The 19633-nt window shown below is 37.4% G+C and overlaps 1 protein-coding gene across 3 annotated transcripts in view; it reads right to left on the bottom strand.

Annotated features, from left to right (window-relative positions):
• Positions 1 to 19633, bottom strand: part of FSTL5 (follistatin like 5) — an 881431-nt gene that overhangs the window by 614795 nt on the left and 247003 nt on the right. For all 3 annotated transcript variants that reach the window (XM_055550064.1, XM_055550065.1, XM_055550066.1), the window contains exon 3: positions 4914 to 5162. In XM_055550064.1, the coding sequence (XP_055406039.1) occupies positions 4914 to 5162 (249 nt within the window). The remainder of the gene's footprint in view (positions 1 to 4913; positions 5163 to 19633) is intronic.

The following is a 19633-nucleotide window of genomic DNA, read 5'->3' as shown; positions in this document are numbered from 1 at the left end:
AGTTTAATTAGGGAGGAGAGTGACACAAAATTATATTCTTAACATTGATTAAAGTTCAATGCAAAATAGGAAGCTCAATTGATGCTGTAATCAAATCAGAAAATTTTAATATACACCAACTGAAATTCAGGGGATTAATAAAATTAGTTTTGAGGTTGTGGGGACAGGATGCATTCAGAGGAATTGAAACTTCTGAGTGTCAGTATTTTGTCCAAGTTATTAATTTCACTACCAATCTGTAATTTCATTTACCTAATACTGACTAAAAGCAAAGCAGAACAGAACAGAGCAAACAAGCCAACATCTGGGTACTCTTTTCCAAAAGTTGATATATTCATCAACATAATTATTTTACAAGAAATGACATACAAGCCTGTTTCAATTTAAAACAAAACCTTTACACAGATTCCCTATCCCTCCCTCCAAAAAAGGAAATCTAAAATCCCACATATATTAGCACAGAACATTTACTTATATATTTTAAAATATCATTGGCAGCCTAGTTTTCTAGCCTCTGTTCTCTAACCTCTGCCTTAAAAAATAATAATAATCAGGTAAGAGAATCGACCGATTAATCAGTTAGCCAAATGAAATGTGAATGTCTCTCTAGATTATACCAAAGAAAAAGACACCATGTCAGATTTCATTCAAATCGCGCACAAAGAGGTATAAAAAAGCATATTTCCCAAGTTGTTATTGTTTGTGATTCACATTTAAGTGCACAGAACATTTGCCTTTATGGCAGTTTTATTCTCAGAGAGTAAATGGCAAAAGAGTTTCTGTTCGATTGATTTTCTCATAAAAGGTTAATTCCGTACTCTTCTTAGCATAGGTTATATCTTGAGTTTCTTACTCCAGTTTACCACTATATTCTGAGTGTGTAAATTCTGCTTAGTATGCCAGACTGATCTGGTATTGAAGTGAGAGGAGTTTTTGTTATGTGTTCAGTTCAGTCACTCAGTCGTGTCCAACTCTTTGTGACCCCATGAATTGCAGCACGCCAGGCCTCCCTGTCCATCATCAACTCCCGGAGTTCACCCAAACCCACGTCCATCGAGTCAGTGATGCCATCCAGTCATCTCATCCTCTATTGCCCCCTTTTACTCCTGCCCCCCAATCCCTCCCAGCATCAGAATCTTTTCCAATGGGCCAATTCTTCACATGAGGTGGCCAAAGTACTGGAGTTTCAGCTTTAGCATCATTCCTTCCAAAGAACACCCAGGGCTGATCTCCTTTAGAATGGACTGGTTGGATCTCCTTGCAGTCCAAGGGACTCTCAAGAGTCTTCTCCAATGCCACAGTTAAAAAGCATCAGTTCTTTGGTGCTCAGCTTTCTTCACAGTCCAACTCTCACATCCATACATGACTACTGGAAAAACCATAGCCTTGACTAGACGGACCTTTGTTGGTAAAGTAATGTCTCTGCTTTTCAATATGCTATCTAGGTTGGTCATAACTGTACTTCCAAGGAGTAAGTGTGTTTTAATTTCATGGCTGCAGTCACCATCTGAAGTGATTTTGGAGCCCCCCAAAATAAAGTCTGACATTGTTTCCACTGTTTCCGCATCTATTTCCCATGAATTGATGGGACCAGATGCCATGATCTTCGTTTTCTGAATGTTGAGCTTTAAGCCAACTTTTCCCACTCTCGTCTTTCTCTTTCATCAAGAGGCTTTTTAGCTTCTCTTTACTTTCTGCCATAAGGGTGGTGTCATCTGTATATCTGAGGTTATTGATATTTCTCCCAGAAAACTTGATTCCTGCTTGTGCTTCATCCAGACCAGGGTTCCTCATGATGTACTCTGCATAGAAGTTAAATAAGCAGGGTGACAGTATACAGACTTGACGTATTCCTTTCCTATTTGGAACCAGTCTGTTGTCCCATGTCCAGTTCTAACTATTGCTTCCTGACCTGCATATAGGTTTCCCAAGAGGCAGGTCAGGTGGTCTGGTATTCCCATCTCTTGAATAATTTTCCACAGTTTACTGTGATCCATACAGTCAAAGGCTTTGGCATAGTCAATAAAGCAGTAATCGATGTTTTTCTGGAACTCTCTTCCTTTTTCCATGATCCAGCGGATGTTGGTAATTTGATCTCTGGTTCCTCTGCCTTTTTTAAAACCAGCTTGAACATCTGGAAGTTCACAGTTCATGTATTGCTGAAGCCTGGCTTGGAGAATTTTGAGCATTACTTTACTAGCATGTGAGATGAGTGCAATTGTGCAGTAGTTTGAGCATTGCTTTACATTTCCTTTCTTTGGGATTGAAATGAAAACTTACTTTTTCCAGTCCTGTGGCCACTGCTGAGTTTTCCAAATTTGCTGATATATTGAGTGAAGCACTTTTACAGCATCATCTTTCAGGATTTCAAATAGCTCAACTGGAATTCCATCACCTCCACTAGCTTTGTTCGTAGTGATGCTTTCTAAGGCCCACTTGACTTCACATTCCAGGATGTCTGGCTCTAGGTGAGTGATCACACCATCAGGATTATCTGGGTCGTGAAGATCTTTTTTGTACAATTCTTCTGTGTATTCTTGCCACCTCTTCTTAATATCTTCTGCTTCTGTTAGGTCTATACCATTTCTGTCCTTTATCAAGTCCATCTTTGCATGAAATGTTCCCTTGGTATTCCTAATTTTCTTGAAGAGATCTCTATTTTTCCCATTCTGTTGTTTTCCTCTATGTATTTGCATTGATCGCTGAAGAAGGCTTTCTTATCTCTTTTTGCTATTCTTTGGAACTCTGCATTCAGATGTTTATATCTTTCCTTTTCTCCTTTGCTTTTTGCTTCTCTTCTTTTCACAGCTATTTGTAAGACCTCCCCAGACAGCCATTTTGCTTTTTTGTATTTCTTTTCCATGGGGATGGTCTTGATCCCTGTCTCTTGTACAATGTCACGAACCTCAGTCCGTAGTTCATCAGGCACTCTATCTATCAGATCTATTCCCTTAAATCTATTTCTCACTGTTACCTGGAGTAACAGGCAAACTTGGCCTTGGAATATGGAATGAAGCAGGACAAAGGCTAATAGAGTTTTGCCAAGAGAACGCACTGGTCATAGCAAACACCCTCTTCCAACAACACAAGAGAAGACTCTACACATGGACATCACCAGATGGTCAACATCAAAATCATATTGATTATATTCTTTGAAGCCAAAGATGGAGAAGCTCTATACAGTCAGCAAAAACAAGACTGGGAGCTGACTGTGGCTCAGATCATGAGCTCCTTATTGCCAAATTCAGACTTAAATTGAAGAAAGTAGGGTAAACCACTAGATCATTCAGGTATGACGTAAATCAGTTCCCTTATACAGTGGAAGTGAAGCAATCATAGATCGAATAAATATGCTTAGTATAAGTCTAAAGAACAAAAGCTTTTCAAACCATTGTTTAACATTCCTGGTTATATCCAGTTCATTTATTTCCATGTTGATTTACATATTGAGTAGTATTATGCCTAAGCTTCCAGTAATAAAGCAGAATGTTAAATATAGCAGATTTTTTTTCTCACTTCATGATATTTAATTTCATTTGTTTCCGTATTATCAATTGCTGGTTGTCAGTTAGACAAAACTTCAGTGTTAGAATGATTCTAAGTTAACTTAATTGCATATTTTTTACACAGCTGTGTATCATGTGTCTGTGGAATACTAAAATTTTCACTTTCATTTCAATTCAAACTGACAGAAAAAAACTATTTTATGAAGATTAAAGCAAAATATTAATATAATTCATTTTAGCTTTCTATAAAATAGATTAGATATTCTTTCTGTAAAAGAAGATAATCTATCTTCAGTTGTGTATTCAAAACGCAAAGAGTTCACTTTGGTAAAGAAACTATTCTTACAATTTATCTCATTTATATGAAAGGACTTCTAGTAGCACAGTGACTACAGACCCTTCCATCTTAATGCATTTGAATACTTATTCAATGAAGTTTGAAAAGAAAAAAACTTATCAATGGGTACATGAGCAACATTGTGTGATACTGTAAATTTAAGCTAATAATTAAATCATCACACAAGCTTTTAAGTGTAAAATTACTTTGGCAGCACTCTGAGAGTTTGGGAAGTGGAACCCATTTAAGATTAAAAATCAAATTGATCACTAACCTTTTTGAATGATGAAAGTTCTATATACTTAACATTTCAAAATTTCAGTCTGGGTTATGGCTATTATAAATAAATATTCTTTCTAGTATAAATAAATAAATAAGAAATATATTTATAAATAAAAGAAAGGCATTAAAGATATTTAATGATTTATTTATCTAGCATGTTAAAATAATTTATCAAATTACTAATTCAGCAGTACTTTTCCATAAATAGTTCCCAATGATTTTTATTACCATGGAAGTAAATACTGCTAACTTTCAATTTTAAATTATTGTCATCTCAGATTTACTAATTGGGTTTAGCGTGAGTTCTTCATAGCTATTTCAGTGGGCATTTACCAGTTCTGTGTAATTTGAATTAGGTGGTGCATACCGTAGGCATTGTTTTTAATCAGGAAGAAATGAGATGTTATCACAGGATGGCTTGGCATTCATTCACTCTTCTCTCAGTTTCACTCCAGGTGCATTTCACTGCATGGAATTGGCTTGTTGACTGAATTGGCCACTCTGTGTCCCTAAGAAAACTGCCATGATTGGGAAGCCATATGGTGCAATGCTGTAAGCTATATTAAATTTTGAGTCATATTTTGGCCAGCTTTGTTCTCATAACAGATTCAGAATTGTATCCATACAAATTTCTATTCACTTACTAATCACAAGTGTCTTTAAGCCCATATTTCTCTCTCTTTTTTAGAGACTTTCAGCAGTGATGCTAGAGTTTAAATTTAAGGGCACTAGTTAAGAAGAAGGAAGAAATAGAGAAAGGTGGTACTTTAGGCCCACCCTGCATTTACCTTTGAAGAAGCAGTCTTCATTGTGGACAATGGTAATCTTATGTTTCTTCAAGCAAGCAGCTCTGTGCACCTCACAGTGGTTTTCATAGAATTCCCCATCAGATCCACACACAGGTTTGTAGTGCCGATTGCAAAGGTCCATACAGGCACATTCTGCCTGCCCTGTCTCTCTGCTGAGAACACAGTGCCTTCCCAAACCACAGTATTTGTTTTCACAAGATCCCAAAGAGCCATCCTGAATAAGGATCCCTATAGACAAAAAAAAAAGAGAGAGAGAAAATCACTTGGATTTATAGATTGATGTATCCAAATAATATGCTGATATCAAAGTTTCAAGGGATTAGGAAAAAATAAGTCTAAGAGAAATATAATATAATCAGAGTTCAGTTGTTCTTAGGAGAAGGGATTTTTATCAGAACCAGACTTTAAAAAAAAATACCCTTGACATTGCCCCCTTCTTTCACTTTCTCCTTGAGCTCTCAGCTCCCTACTCAATGAGTATTACAGTCCATAAGGACAAGGGCTCTAAATTTAAACTGTGGAACTCAAATTTTCTGCGAATTATTAGCTTTATGCCCTTGGAAAAATTACTTCCCTGTGCTAAATCATCTCATCCATAATGCGAGGTTGATAGTATAGACCATCTCCTAGAGTGTACTAAGCAGTGCATGTACTGATCCACAGGACACACAGTCCTGGCATATAGGAAATATTTAACAAATGCCAACGTTTACATTAGCAGAATTCTGCTGGGAGAAAGGAAACATATGTATGCAAAGTGGGAAACAGGAGAGAATAGAAATGAGAAAAAGTGTCTTGAAAACTTTTTGGGTTCTAACATCTGATCCTTTCTTGTTTTGACTTTTGCCACTTGGCAATCACTGATGCATATCATGACTAAAGGAACAAATCATGAAGAATTTTATTATGTTGTTACTTGTTTAATCTAACAATCTACATCTGTCTCAAAAACATAGGAGAATCTAGCAGTCTTGCAGTAAAACCAAACCAAGTAATTTCATTCTTAGGCTTTTATAGGTAAATCTAAGAACATTATGTGACTGAAAAAAAAAAAAAAGTAAAGTGTACATATATGTCTATGTATCTATCTATTTAAATATGTATATATAGAAAAAATATATATTAAGGAATAATATATATTCACATATATACATATGTGTTAATGTGTGTAGATATATTTACCACTGCTGACACATACATGGCAAAAAAATAAAGTTTTGAGGGGTTGTAAATCCTGTGACTCAATGGGAAAGTATCTGCCTGCAATTAAGGAGATGTGATTTCAATTCCTGGATCAGGAACATCCCCTGGAGGAGGAAATGGCAAACCACTCCAGTATTCTTGCCTGGAGAAATCCAATGAACAGAGGAGTCTGGGAGTCTACACTCCATGGAACCATACCTTGATTGGGTACCTAACACATCTATAGCTTGGTTTCCTCATCTGAACAATGGGGATTATAGTATATCCTCAAAGGGTTATCAAGATTAAAAGGCTTGTGAGGGAGAGATCAAGATAGCAGATTAGGAGGCACCTGGGCTCACCATCCACCACAAACACATCAAACTAAATAACATTGGAAAGACTCTTGCTGAAATCTACCTGGGACTAGCTGAAGAACTCTTCTACACCAAGGCTATAAACAAAGAGCCACAAAGCATCTGATAGGAAGGGAGGAGCAGGGATCAGTCATGAGCCCGCATCCCTATCTGTGAATACAGAAGAAGAATGGATATCACAGGTTTGGGGAATTCTCCCTGGGGGGCAAGGGATTCAAGCTACACATTAGGTACCCCAGCCCAGGAGTCCAACAGGAGGTTAGCTCTCTTAGCTTGTTTGAAAACCAGTGGGGGTTACCAGAGGGCTGTCAGAAACTAAGACTCCCCACTTAAGGAATATACATACAGACTTACTCCTGGTTACATGGAGGCAGCAGACTGAAACTCCCTGAGGTTCTGGTCAGCCTGCCAAGACTTCTCCTGCCCATCCCCAGCCTGCATAGCCTCCTGCTCTAGCCCATCTTGTTCCTATTCCCCACAAAACAATGAAAGTGCAAACATTTGGAAGGAAATGATCCAGTTCAGACTCCAGCCCTGCCTCTGACCAGTGTGAAAGTAGTCACTGCCAGCTCATGAGTCTCATGCCAGCCTATGCATACTTGAGAGGGGACAGGGGCAGTTCAGTGGTGTGGCACCACCTTTGCAACCCCAAGCCAGCATTTAAAAAAGTGTGCATCCCTGGAAAAAAGTGAAGTCAACACAGAAGTGCAACCCCAAGCACTCAGGTGCTGATCATATCCCAAATCAAAGTGGACCCAGGAGAAACCAGATCCCTCAGAGCTCCTGCTTTAGTCTGTTGGGTCCCAACATTGCCCCAGTCAGGACAGTAACAGTTAGAAAGCAAAGAAGATGCCCTGACTTGCATCTGCCTCTGGTTTTGGATCACCAAATTCAGCCCTATGCTATTTGATGTACTTATGCTGAAAACTTTCTGAACCTGAGAAAAGAAACAGGTGTCCAGATCAGGAAGCACAAGGGGGTCCAAAACAAGATGAACCCAAAAATACCCACAGAGATATATCATAAATGGCAAAGAGAAAAGTAAAGAGTCACAGTAAAGGGGAGTCTCATAAGGTTATCAGCTCATATCTCTGCAGAAACTTTTCAGGCAAGAATGGAATGGCATATATTCAAAGTGGTGAAAGGAAAAACCTGTAACCCAAGATGCTCTACCCAGCAAGGTTATCATTCAGAATTGAAGGAGAGGTAAAGAACTTCCTAGACACGCAAATGTTAAAAGAATTGATCAATATTAAACTGACCTTACAAGAAGTATTGAAGTCTCCCTTAAGTGAAAAAGAAAAGGCAATAAGAAATTATAGGGTGGTAAAATCCCCAGTAGAAAAGTCAACTGCATAGTAAAGGCTGTGGATCTAGCACTTAAATAATGTAGTATAAATGTTAAAAGACCAAAGTTATAAAATCAACTATAGCTACAATAAACAGTTAGGGATAGACATTAAGAAGTAAAATATGAACTCAAAAAGTATAATATGTATGTAGGGAATAAAAAATATAGAACTTTAAGAACATATTTGTATTTAAATGACTATCAGGGTAAATCAAGTAGATATAGTTATAGGTCAACATATATGAGCTTTATGGTAATCACAAAACAAAAACCTACAATAAATAAATACACACAAAAAAATAAATATACAAAAACTATACAGAACAGAACACAAACAGAACACTGAGGAAAAACATCAAACAACAGAGAATAGACAAAGGAAAAAAAAAAAAAAGGAACTAAAGGAAAAAAAAAAAAGGAACTAAAGCAAAAGCAAAATTCAGAAAATAAATAACAAAATAACAGCAATTACATGCATATCAATAATCACTTTAAATGTCAATAGACTATATGATCCAATCTCAATAATCACTTTAAATGTCAATAGACTAAATGATCCAATCAAAATATGAAGGAGAGCAGGTTTAGTCAAAAAAAGGACAACAACAGCAAACACAAGACCCATCTATGCTGCTTACAGGATAATCAATTTAGAGATAAAGACACAAAAATACTGAAAGTGAGGTATGGAAAAATATATTCCATGGAAATGGAAACAAAAATATGCTAGATAGGCTTTCTATATGTGCATTGGGATGACCCAGAGGGATGGTACAGGGAGGAAGGAGGGTTCAGGATGGGGAACACATGTATACCTGTGGTGGACTCATGTTGATATATGGCAAAACCAATACAATATTAAAAAAAAAGAAATATCAATGTAATTTACCATGTTAATATAATAAAGCAGGAAAAGAAAACCTAAAAAAATTAAAAAATAAAATGGACTTTAAAACAAAGTTTATAATAAAAGACAAAAAAGACATATAAGGATAAAGGAATCAATACAATAAAAAGGTATAGCATTTTAAAATATAAATTCAACTAATATGAGTGCTTAAATATATAAAGCAGCAACAAACAGGAATAAAGGAAGAAATTGACAATAAAATAATTATAGGGGACTTTATATTTTATCAATCTTCTATCAATGGACAGATCATCCAGACAAAAAAATTAATAAGAGAACAATGACATTCAGTTCAGTCACTCAGTCTTGTCTGACTCTTTGAGACCCCATGAACCGCAGTACGCCAGGCCTCCCTGTCCATCACCAACTCCTGGAGTTCACCCAATTTAGAGTCCATTGAGTCCATGATGCCATCCAGCCATCTCATCCTTTGTCATCCCCTTCTCCTCCTGCCCTCAATCTTTCCTAGCATCATTTTCTTTTCAAATGAGTCAGGTCTTCGCATCAGGTGGCCAAAGTAATGGAGTTTCAGCCTCAACATCAGTCTTTCCAATGAACACTCAGGACTGATCTCCTTTAGGATAGACTGGCTGGATCTCCTTGCAGGCCAAGGGGCTCTCAAGAGTTCTCCAACACTACAGTTCAAAAATATCAGTTCTTCGGCACTCAGCTTTCTTTATAGTTCAACTCCACATCCATACATGATCACTGGAAAAACCATAGCCTTGACTACACAGACGTTTGTTGACAAAGTAATGTCTCTGCTTTTCAATATGCTGTAGGTTGGTCATAACTTTCCTTAAGGAGTAAGACACATTTTAAGAGTTGGAATACATATAATAGGACATTATATTTAAAAACAGCATCATTAGAGAGTAAATTATATAATACTTTGATATAAATAAATATGAAAATATAAATTTCACAATGCTGTGCACCTGAAACTAATATAACATCGCAAATCAAGTACATTTCATTTTAAAAGGTCTAAGAACATGTAAAACTCCCTTTAAAAGTTAATTTACTAGTTTTAAGAAACTAATATTTACAAGAGCAGATAGACAAATAAGCATTTAAATCATTAATTAGTTTTTATAAATAAAAGCTTGAAGTATTTTTATTTTCATAATACAAGTAATTGCAAATGGAATTTAGAAAAATTGAAATTAAAAAAAGGACCAACACTATCAGAAGTATACTTTAAGAAATAATTTATATTTTTGATACCAGTATAAATTGAAACAAATCTTCTTGAAAGAAACTTTATATTCAGTTCAGTTCAGTTGCTCAGTCAGGTTCGACTCTTTGCGACCCCATGAAATCGCAGCACATCAGGCCTCCCTGTCCATCACCAACTCCTGGAGTTCACTCAGACTCACGTCCATCAAGTCAGTGATGCCATCCAGCCACCTCATCCTCTGTCGTCCCCTTCTCCTACTGTCCCCAATCCCTCCCAGCATCAGAGTCTTTGCCAATGAGTCAACTCTTCGCATGAGGTTGCCAAAGTACTGGAGTTTCAGCTTTAGCATCATTCCTTCCAAAGAAATCCCAGGGCTGACCTCCTTCAGAATGGACTGGTTGGATCTCCTTGCAGTCCAAGGAACTCTCAAGAGTCTTGTCCAACACCACAGTTCAAAAGCATCAATTCTTTGGCACTCAGCTTTCTTCACAGTCCAACTCTCACATCCATATATGACTACTGGAAAAACCATAGCCTTGACTAGATGGACCTTTGTTGGCAAAGTAATGTCTCTGCTTTTGAATATGCTATCTAGGTTGGTCATAACTTTCCTTGCAAGGAGTAAGCATCTTTTAATTTCATGGCTGCAGTCACCATCTGCAGTGATTTTGGAGCCCAGAAAAATAAAGTCAGCCACTGTTTCCACTGTTTCCCCATCTATCTCCCATGAAGTGATGGGACCAGATGCCATGATCTTCGTTTTCTGAATGTTGAGTTTTAAGCCAACTTTTTCACTCTCCTCTTTCACTTTCATCAAGAGGCTTCCTCTCACTTTCTGCCATAAGGGTGGTGTCATCTGCATATCTGAGGTTATTGATATTTCTCCCAGAAATCTTGATTCCAACTTGTGCTTCTTCCAGCCAGACGTTTCTCATGATGTACTCTGCATATAAGTTAAATAAGCAGGGTGACAATATACAGCCTTGACGTACTCCTTTTCCTATTTGGAACCAGTCTGTTGTTCCATGTCCAGTTCTAACTGTTGCTTCCTGACCTGCATATAGGTTTCCCAAGAGGCAGGTCAGGTGGTCTGGTATTCCCATCTCTTTCAGAATTTTCCACAGTTTATTGTGATCCACACAGTCAAAGGCTTTGGCATAGTCAATAAAGCAGAAATAGATGTTTTTCTGCAACTCTCTTGCTTTTTCGATGATCCAGTGGATGTTGGCAATTTGGTCTCTGGTTCCTCTGCCTTTTCTAAAGCCAGCTTGAACATCAGGAAGTTCATAGTTCACGTATTGCTGAAGCCTGGCTTGGAGAATTTTGAGCATTACTTTACTAGCATGTGAGATGAGTGCAATTGTGCAGTAGTTTGAGCATTCTTTGTCATTGCCGTTCTTTGGGATTGGAATGAAAACTGACCTTTTCTAGTCCTGTGGCCACTGCTGCATTTTCCAAATTTGCTGGCATATTGAGTGTAGCACTTTCACAGCATCATCTTTCAGGATTTGAAATAGCTCAACTGGAATTCCATCACCTCCACTAGCTTTGTTCGTAGTGATGCTTTCTAAGGCCCACTTGACTTCACATTCCAGGATCTCTGGCTCTAGGTCAGTGATCACACCATCTTGATTATCTGGGTCGTGAAGATCTTTTTTGTACTTTATATTAATTAACTCTAATACCATACTAAATTTTTTGATAAAATATTCAAAGACATTTTTAACAAAAGATAAGAAAAAAAGAATTGATTGAACCAAGCTTTCCAATATAATATTATTTTAACTAACTGATGGCTCTGAAATATTTAGTATATTTTGGAAAATAAATTTAAAGTCATACTTCTTGAAGTTTGGCATCTTGTAATGGCCTAGAGAAGTTTCATAGAATAGACCATACCTTGAGTTTAGAGTTTCTGACAAAATAGATATGGAATTGAACCCCAAATTTATATTTCTAATTTTCCAAGTGATGATAATTTTGTTTCTGTGCTCAAAGTTTTGGGTCTTTGACTTAATGAAATCCTACTTGCTAGATAAAATAAATAAAAACAGAAAGACTAAGAAAACACTTATGAAATGTTCTTAAGTTTAAAAATGGGAAGTTTATGTCATTATTGTTGTTGATGTTCAGTCTCTAAGTTGTGTCTCACTTTTTGCAATCGCATGGACTGTAGCATGCCAAGCTCCTCTATCCTCCTCTATCTCCTGGAGTTTGCTCAAATTCATATTCATTGAGTCAGTGATGCTATCTAATCATCTCATCCTCTGTCACCCCTTTCCACTTTTGCCTTCAGTCTTTTCCAGTATCAGGGTCTTTTCCAATAAGTTGGCTCTTTGCACCAGGTGGCCAAACTATTGGAGCTCTGGCTTCAGCATCAGTCCTTCTAATGAATACTGAGGGCTGATTTCCTTTAGGATTGACTTGTTTGATCTCCTTGCTGTCCAAGAGACTCTGAAGAATCCTCCAACACCACAATTTGGCATCATTAATTCTTCAGCACTCAGCCTTCTTTATGGTCCAGCTCTTACATCTGTACATGACTACTGGAAAAACTTTAGCTTTGACTATATGGGACTTTGCTAGCAAAGTGATGTCTCTGTTTTTTAATACCATCTCTAGGTTTGTCATAGCTTTTCTTCCAAGGAACAAGTATCCTTTTAATTTCATAGATGCAGTCACTGTCCACAATGATTTTGGAGCCAAAGAAAATAAAATCTGTCACTGTGTCCACATTTTCCAGTTCTATTTGCTAAGAAGTGATGGGACCAGATTTCATGATCTTAGTTTTTTGAATGTCGAGTTTCAAACCAGAATTTTCACTCTCCTCTTTGACCCTCATCAAGAGACTCTTTAGTTCCTCTTTCCTTTCTGCCATTAGAGTGGTATAATCTGCATATTTGAGGTAGCTGATATTTCTCCCAGCAAACTTTATATCAGCTCATGATTCATCCAGCCCAGCATTTTGCATGATGTATTCTGGATATAAATTAAATAAACTGAGTGACAATATACAGCCTTGTCTTACTCCTTTCCCAATTTTAAAGCATTTAGTTTTTTTCTATTCTGTTACTTCTTGACCCACATACAGGTTTGTCAGGACACAGTAGTCTGGTACTCTCCTCTCTAAGAATTTTCCACAGTTTATTGTGATCCACACAGTTAAGGAGTTTAACATAATAATAAAAAAAATAGAAGTAGATGTTTTTCTGGAATTACCTTGCTTTCTCCAAGATTGAGTGAACATTGACAATCTGCTCTCTGGTACCTCTAACTCTTCGAAACCCAGCTTGTGCATCGGGAATTTTTCACTTCATGACTGCTGAACCCTAGCTTGAAGAATTTTGATCATAATGTTGCTAATATGAGAAATGAGCACAACTGTGGAGTAGTTTGAGCATTCTTTGACATTGCTCTTCTTTGGGATTGGAATGAAAACTGCCTTTTTTTAGTCCTGAGGCCACTGCTGACTTTTCCAAAATTGCTGGCATATTGAGTGCAACACTTTAACAGCATCAGCTTTTAAAATTTTAAATAGCTCAACTGGAATTCTATCAACTTCACTAGCTTTGTTCATAGTAATGCTTCCTAAGATCCACTTGACTTCACAGTCCACAATGTCCAGCTTAGGTGTCTGACCAAATCATGGTTATCCTGGTCATTAAAACTTTTCTTGTATAGATCTTCTATGTAATCTTGCCACCTTTTCTTAATCTCTTCTGCTTCTGTTAGTTCAGTCACTCAGTCATGTCCAGCTCTTTGCAACCCCATGAATCACAACACGCCAGGCCTCCCTGTCCATCACCAACTCCTGGAGTTCACTAAAACTCACATCCATCAAGTCGGTGATGCCATCAAGCCATCTCATCCTCTGTCGTCCCCTTCTCCTCCTGCCCCCAGTCCCTCCCAGCATCAGAGTCTTTGCCAATGAGTCAACTCTTGCATAAGATGGCCAAAGTACTGGAGTTTCAGCTTTAACATCATTCCTTCCAAAGAACACCCAGGGCTGATCTCCTTCAGGATGGACTGGTTGGATCTCCTTGCAGTCCAAGGAACTCTCAAGAGTCTTGTCCAACACCACAGTTCAAAAGCATCAATTCTTCAGTGCTCAGCTTTCTTCACAGTCCAACTCTCACATCCATACATGACCACAGGAAAAACCATAGCCTTGACTAGACGGACCTTTGTTGGCAAAGTAATGTCTCTGCTTTTCAATATGCTATCTAGGTTGGTCATAATTTCCCTTCCAAGGAATAAGTGTCTTTTAATTTCATGGCTGCAGTCACCAACTGCAGTGATTTTGGAGCCCAGAAAAATAAAGTCTGACACTGTTTCCACTGTTTCCCCATCACTTCTATTTCCCATGAAGTGATGGGACCAGATGCCATGATCTTCGTTTTCTGAATGTTGAGCTTTAAGCCAACTTTTTCACTCTCCTCTTTCACTTTTATCAAGAAGCTTTTTAGTTCCTCTCACTTTCTGCCATAAGGATGGTGTCATCTGCATATCTAAGGCTATTGATATTTCTCCCGGCAATCTTGATTCCAGCTTATGCTTCTTCCAGCCCAGCGTTTCTCATGATGTACTCTGCATATAAGTTAAATAAGCAGGGTGACAATATACAGCCTTGACGTACTCCTTTTCCTATTTGGAACCAGTCTGTTGTTCCATGTCCAGTTCTAACTGTTGCTTCCTCTGCTTCTGTTAAGTCCTTACAATTTCTGTGTTTATTGCACGAAATATTCCCTAATATCTCCAATTTTCTTGAAGATATCTCTAGTCTTTTCCATTCTATTTTTCTCTATTTCTTTGCACTGTTCATTTAAGAACATCATACCTCTCCCTGCTATTCTCTGGAACTCTGCATTCACTTGGCTATATCTTTCCCTTTCACTCTTGCCTTTTGCTTCTCTTCTTTCTTCAGCTATTTGTAAAGCCTCCTCAGACAACCACTTTGCATTCTTTTATTTCTTTTTCTTTGGGATGGCTTTGGTCATGATTAAAACCAGATAAAATCAGATGATGAAATTAACACAATTAATTAGGTAATTGGATATAATATTGGCCAAATTTTTCTAATTTTACATAATTTTTTTATTGTTCAATGTAACACATTAAAAAAAGAAAACCTATAGTTGTGTCAAACAACTGTAAAATAATGAGCAATTTCATTTTTGAAAATTTTTACCTTATACTCCTATTGGTACTTAGACCTATTGTCAAGCTTTTAGGGTCCAAATGGGGTTGTCATTATAACACAGGTATTTGACTCATGTAGTTGTATTTTTGTAGTTTTACAACTTATATTTTCTTTATTTATTTACCATCTTACTAACAATTTTGTTTTTTTGCTATGAAATAATTTATAATTTACCAATAAAATGTTGTATTTAAAAAATATCTAAAACTAAGTTTAAGGTCAATAGGGTCAAGATATTATTTTACATTTTGGTCACAAACTGAGGTGACTATCCAACCAGTATAGTTTCTAAAGAAGAAGGAATGCTCTGCTGTAAATGAGGTCATTTATGATATATTTAGTTCAATGAGTCTCTTTCATTGATTCTCCCTCTTCAATTTTTCCTTTTTGCCTATACTCCAGTTCAGAGATTTGTATTAGAATGGCCACTAGACCATTTTCTAGAAGTTAATGAACTGCCTTACACTAGCTAAAAGCTGTGTGTTGCATATAGCTCTTACAATTAAAGGAAATTTAATTAATTCATAGACAATTCAAAAGAAAGCTCACATTATGTAAATGAATAACTAGAACATATCGTTTCTGACAGTAATTATCCATGACTAATGCTGAACTTAAGTATCAGCTGAGATTAAATCAATTTAATCTGATCAACATCTCAAAGATTTCTTTTAAGTATACTCTGTCAGATAGCACACTAAATGAATTTTACTCAAGTACTTATATCCTGCCATCTCACAACTTAATAGAATAACTTTTCCCCCAAAAATGTTGTATATTTAGTAAGCACATTATTTTATAGCTTCTATGCCTTCAGGGCATTACAATGATTTCTCGGTTTTAAAATAAACAGAACTGAAAGAAAACACAAAAGATACCATATGTAAAGCAAATCATTCTGCTGCTGCTGCTGCTAAGTCGCTTCAGTCGTGTCCGACTCTGTGCGACCCCATGGACTGCGGCCTACCAGGTTTCTCCATCCATGGGATTCTCCAGGCAAGAACACTGGAGTGGGTTGCCATTTCCTTCTCCAATGCATGAAAGTGGAAAGTGAAAGTGAAGTCGCTCAATCGTGTCCGACTCTTAGCGACCCCATGGACTGCAGCCCACCAGGCTCCTCCATCCATGGGATGTTCTGGGCGACAGTACTGGAGTGGGGCGCCATTGCCTTCTCCCAAATCATTCTACATAATTCTAAATATGATATTCTCAATTATGATGCAATTCTCAATTGTTTTACATAATATACATTTTATCAAATAGGTACTTAAATAGAGCAGATATAGGTTGAAATAAACTTTAGTAAAATATGTTATTTTCATGTGCAAGGTATGGTATTAGATGCTACAGAATAGATCAAAAAAGCAGACATAGGTATTTTTGCTAGTTGCTGACAAAGGACATAAAGCAGGATTTAGGCTCCAGGAGAGAGGCAACAATTTTGGGGCATATTTAGAGACACAAAGGTGTGTGAGATGGATAATATCAGGTAAGAGCTCACATATATTATGTCATGGCATAGTTGAGGTTATATTTGAGGAATGGGTTAGGAGCTCAAAAGAGATGTAAGGGATACACAGAGTATGAATAAAGTTTGATGCCAGATTTAAAGCAGTAGCAACAGGAGGAAAAAAGAAACAAATTTTGATGAGCTAACTAACCTATAAGCAAAACTGTTTTAGAGCGCCAAGTTATTTGAGGTGTCAATTGTCTCATCAAAGTGCATAATGTTATAGTAAAAATGCAAGTATAATGCTAACTTTGATTTGTTAAAAAAGAACAACAGATTTGGGGGCAGATAGTAGGATTATAGTCTTTGCTTTTCTTTGCTATTAGTCCGACCTCAGCCAGGCTGCAATCTTCTTGAGCTAGAAGTTCAAACGGTAAGATAAGAGGAAATGAACATCTTTAGACTTACTCTCATCAAACAAATTATGTCATTTAACAATCCTTGGCAAAGCAGTTTCTAATAAAAGGTAATTTGAGAAATGTATTTAGTAATCTTTCTCTAAATATATTTAGAAATATCAATAATCTCAGATATGAAGGTAATAACATCCTTACGGCAGAAAGCATAGAGGAACTGAAGAGCCTCTTGATGAAAGTGAAAGAGAGCATGAAAGGCTGACTTAAAACTCAACATTCAAAAAACAAAGATCATGGCATCCAGTCCCATGACTTCATGGCAAATAGTTGGGGAGACAATGGAAACAGTGCAGATTTTATTTTCTTGGGCTTCAAAATCATTGAAGATGGTGACTGCAGCCATGAAATTAAAAGACACTTGCTCCTTGGAAGAAAAGCTATGACCAATCTAGACAGCATATTAAAAAGCAGAGACATTACTTTGCCAGCAAATGTCCATCAAGTTAAAGCTATGGTTTTTCCAATGGTCATGTATGGATGTGCGAGTTGGACCTTGAAGAAAGTTGAGTGCTGAAGAATGGATGCTTTTAAACTGGGTTGTTGGAGAAGACTCTCAAGAATCCCTTGAACTGCAAGGGGATCAAACCAGTCAATCCTAGAGGATATCAGTCCTGAATATTCATTGAAAGTGGAAAGTGAAAGTGAAGTCGCTCAGTCGTGTCCGACTCTTAGCGACCCCATGGACAGCAGCCTACCAGGCTCCTCCGTCCATGGGATTTTCTGGGCGACAGTACTGGAGTGGGGCGCCATTGCCTTCTCCCAAATCATTCTACATAATTCTAAATATGATATTTTCAATTATGATGCAATTCTCAATTGTTTTACATAATATACATTTTATCAAATAGGTACTTAAATAGAGCAGATATAGGTTGAAATAAACTTTAGTAAAATATGTTATTTTCATGTGCAATACCTTGGCCACTTGATATGAAGAACTGACTCACTGGAAAAGACCCTGATACTGGGAAAGATTGAAGGTAGGAGGAGAAGGGGAAGACAGAGGGTGAGATGGTTGGATGGCAACACTGACTCCATGGACATGAGTTTGAAAAATCTCCAGAATGGACAGGGAAGCCTGGCATGCTGCAGTGTGCTGCTGCTGCTAAGTCGCTTCAGTAATGTCCAACCCTGTGCGACCCCATAGACAGCCGCCCACCAAGCTCTTCCGTGCCTTGGATTCTCCAGGCAAGAGTACTGGAGTGGGTTGCCATTTCCTTCTCCAATGCATGTTTGCATGCTAAGTCGTTTCAGTCGTGTCTGACTCTGTGTGACCTCATGGACAGCAGCCCATCAGGTTCCTCCATCCACAGGACTCCCCAGGCAAGAATACTGGAGTGGGTTGCCATTTCCTCCTCCAGTGTTGCAGTCTGTGGGGTCGCAAAGAGTTGGACATGACTGAGCGACTGAACTGAACTGAGAGCATCAATTGTACAAGATGAAAAATTATTTTTTAGCTTCAGTTCAGTTCAGTTCAGTCGCTCAGTCGTGTCCAACTCTTTGTGACCCCATGAATTGCAGCACACCAGGCCTGCCTGTCCATCACCAACTCCCGGACTTCACTCAAACTCATGTCCATCAGGTCGGTGATGCCATCCAGCCGTCTCATCCTCTGTCGTCCCCTTCTCCTCCTGCCCCCAACCCCTCCCAGCATCAGAGTCTTTTCCAATGAGTCAGCTCTTCGCATGAGGTGGCCAAAGTATTGGAGTTTCAGCTTCAGCATCAGTCCTTCCAATGAACACCCAGGACTGATCTCCTTAGATTTGCTAAATTGTCTTTTTCCTCGAATTTTCTCTTTTTTTTTTTTTTTCCTTTGCACTGTTAGTACTTATAAAAATGGACTCTAACATCAAAGTCCTTTATTTGGATTCCAACTGTCACTACAAGTGTGATTTTATGCAAGTTAAAGTCACTGCACCTCAGTTTCCCCATATAACTAGAAGATAAAAGAAACTGTGCATTGTTTAAAAGAATATATAAAGTGGAGGTAATAATAGTAATCATAGCAGCATATGGTTGTTGAGAGGATTAAGTGAAATGAGGTACAGAAAGTTCCTGGCATAGAGTATATTTTAATAAATACAGTTTTAAAGAATTATCATTAACTATGGATTTGGCATGCAAAATATATTGGCTTAGAATCATTGGAACAGATAAAGAACAGACTTTCACAACACTGGTTATTATTATAGCTCTTGGAAATGTATTTATTGGAGTGTTTAAAAGTGTGTTTTCAAATAATGCACCTAAAATTGTCAACAGTATCCACTAGATAATAATTTCCTCATATGCAAAAAAAAAGTAAATTCACATTTGTTCATTAGATAGTTTGATTTAAATATTAAAAAATATGGTAACATTTATTTTCCATGTATGGAAAAATTGTAAATCTCTTCAATAAATCCAAAATAAAATTTTCTGTTGCACACTGTAAACTCTAACAAAATACATGTGATCCTCACAAACGTCATGCAAGTGATAATTCAAGTAAATATTCCAAACATACAGAAGACTGAGCTAGTGGGATCTTTTCATGAACTTTAATAACTGAAATATTTATTCCCTGCTACTAT

This window comes from Bubalus kerabau, chromosome 16, assembly GCF_029407905.1.
Source record: "Bubalus kerabau isolate K-KA32 ecotype Philippines breed swamp buffalo chromosome 16, PCC_UOA_SB_1v2, whole genome shotgun sequence".
NCBI lineage: Eukaryota > Metazoa > Chordata > Mammalia > Artiodactyla > Bovidae > Bubalus > Bubalus kerabau.
The sequence above is the reverse complement of the archived record's forward strand: the minus strand, read 5'-3'. Positions and strand labels throughout refer to the sequence as shown.